The sequence below is a fragment of the Sarcophilus harrisii genome, chromosome 2, assembly GCF_902635505.1.
Source record: "Sarcophilus harrisii chromosome 2, mSarHar1.11, whole genome shotgun sequence".
NCBI lineage: Eukaryota > Metazoa > Chordata > Mammalia > Dasyuromorphia > Dasyuridae > Sarcophilus > Sarcophilus harrisii.
This window is the reverse complement of record NC_045427.1, coordinates 252,100,964-252,103,540: the sequence shown is the minus strand read 5'-3', so window position 1 is coordinate 252,103,540 and position 2,577 is coordinate 252,100,964. Positions and strand designations below refer to the sequence as shown.

At 36.4% G+C, this 2,577-nt stretch overlaps 1 protein-coding gene across 1 annotated transcript; it reads left to right on the top strand.

Moving 5' to 3' along the window:
* The first annotated feature begins 1,101 nt into the window (after positions 1–1,101).
* Positions 1,102–2,040, top strand: LOC100915130 (olfactory receptor 4F3/4F16/4F29-like). The gene has a single exon (XM_003759263.2). The coding sequence runs from the start codon at positions 1,102–1,104 to the stop codon at positions 2,038–2,040; it is 939 nt and encodes a 312-aa protein (XP_003759311.2).
* The last annotated feature ends 537 nt before the right edge of the window (positions 2,041–2,577 follow it).

Below are 2,577 nucleotides of genomic sequence, written 5' to 3'. Positions count from 1 at the left end.
GAGGGAGGATTTGATCCTAAGTCCCCTGAGTTGACCCAATACTCTTTCTATAATCTGACATTACCTTTTCATTAAACTTGACTGTAAAAGATCTGCCGATTTTGGGAAATCTAGTCCATTCTCAAAGGACAAAGATTTGCCATTATTGAAGCCATTCAAAGTCTTTTAAATAAGTTATGGATTTATTTTTGGCAACTATAATGTCTTTATTAAGTATTCTTATATATGGGCATTCCCTTCATCATTCCCTGAATTTTTGCCCACAATGTTGTATCCACAACATCAAGTCAAATTCATTTAAACAAATTGAATTCAGCAATAAGTTTTTAATTAAGCAATCTTGATGTGTAGAGCAGTGAGACAGAAGATGGGCATGCAACAATGACCAATGGCAATGTCCTGGTCTTGGAGATCTTACAATTTAGTGAAATATCCAATAATCAGTCAGCAATTCTCTCTACATTATTTTCTGCACATCCTCTAAACTCCCTAATCATAATAAATACGATATAATTTCAACTCTGATCAAACAGTCTTGAGGCAAGTAGACCCAGGTTCAAATTCCATCTTAAAAACTTAATAGTTCCGGAGCACTAGGTGGCACAGTGGATAGAGCACTAGCTCTGAAGTCAGAAGGACCTGAATTCAAATCTGATCTCAGACACTTAACACTTCCTTCTGTGTGACCCTGGGCAAGTCACTTAACCCCATTGCCTCAGCAAAAAAACTTAGTTCCAATAGTGTAATGAAACAATCTTCCTTAGTAGTCATTAATTTATTGACACTCAAATCCTCTCTCAGATCTACTTATGAAAAACCACATAACCCTCTCAGCTGAATACTCTGAAGGTAATCATTACACTAAATTGAATGCATCATTCCTAGTACTAAAAGTTTGCTCCTTTGTTCTCATAATTTGTTTCACTATAGAGATAGAGATTTTTGAAGAGATATTCCTTTATGTGAAATGTTAAAGTGTAATTAGACTTAAAACACAAACACCGAGTAATCCAGAGAACTAATATTATACATGTTTTTAAAATTTTTTTTATATTCTCTTCCTTCAGCTAATATCACTACCAGTTGTGTTCAGTGAAGTCAATGGATGAAGTGAATCGTTCTATAGTAGCTGAGTTTGTGTTCCTTGGACTCTCTGATTCATGGGAGATCCAACTTCTTCTCTTTCTGTTCTCCTCTGTGGTCTATGTGGCAAGTATTCTGGGAAACCTGCTCATTTTGCTCACTGTGATCTTTGATCCTCACCTACACTCTCCAATGTACTTTCTGCTGGCTAACCTGTCCCTCATTGACATAGGAGGTTGCTCCATTGCAGCCCCTAAAATGATTTGTGATCTTTTCAGGAATCACAAGGTCATCTCATTTGGCGGCTGTGTTGCTCAGATTTTCTTTACTCATGCTCTTGGTGGTGCTGAGATGGTGTTGCTCATTGCCATGGCTTTTGACAGATATATTGCCATTTGTAAGCCTCTCCACTACCTGACCATCATGAACCCAAGAATGTGTACTTTACTTTTGATTGTTGCTTGGATCACTGGAGTCACTCACTCAGGGGTCCAACTGGCTTTTATTGTAGACTTGCCATTTTGTGGTCCCAATGTATTAGACAGTTTTTTCTGTGACCTTTCTCAGTTGATTCAACTAGCTTGCACTGATACCTATAAATTGCAGTTCATGGTTAATGCTAATAGTGGGTTCATCTCTCTGGCTTGCTTCTGTTTATTGCTCATCTCCTATATCTTCATTTTAGTCACTGTACAGAAACATTCTTCAGGAGTTTCTTCCAAGGCCCTCTCTACTCTGGCATCTCATATCACTGTAGTGCTTTTATTCTTTTGCCCACCTATATTTTTCTATACATGGCCACACACCATATCCCACCTGGATAAGTTTCTTGCCATCTTTGATGCAGTTCTTACTCCTTTTTTGAATCCAGTCATCTATACATTTAGGAACAAAGAGATGAAACTGGGGATGAGGAGAATGTACGGTCGGCTTGTTCTCTTAAAACATCTCTCTTAAATGCACTTTGGGTCAAGACTGTGAAAATTGAGACTGTTGAAATTGGAGGAATGAAAAATTGTTTCATTGAACTAGTAGAGATACATCTATATTACAGAATATGCCTTTATTTGTTGTATATAACTAGAAATTATTATTCTCAAGATTTTTTGTCTTCAACTAATTAAACTGTTATAATAATAATGATGATGATGATGATGATGATAGTGATGATACTGAACATGTATATAATGTTTTTAAATGTGCCAAGTCCTATGTTAAATGCTTTAAAATAATTTTATCTCTTTTGATCCTCACAACCCTGGAAGATAAGAAGACATCATTATTGTTTCCTTTCTAAAGGAAAAATAGAGGAAACTTTCTACAATAGAGGAAAGAGAGATTAAGTGACTTGCTCATGATCGAATTATTAAATTTCTGATGTCGGATTTGAAGTAGTGATTTTCTTTCTGATTCCAAGCTCAGAACCTTCTCCACTCAGCTACCTAGCTTCCTCTAAACCCTCAAACTTCTATGATACCATTCCCAGAATTTTGC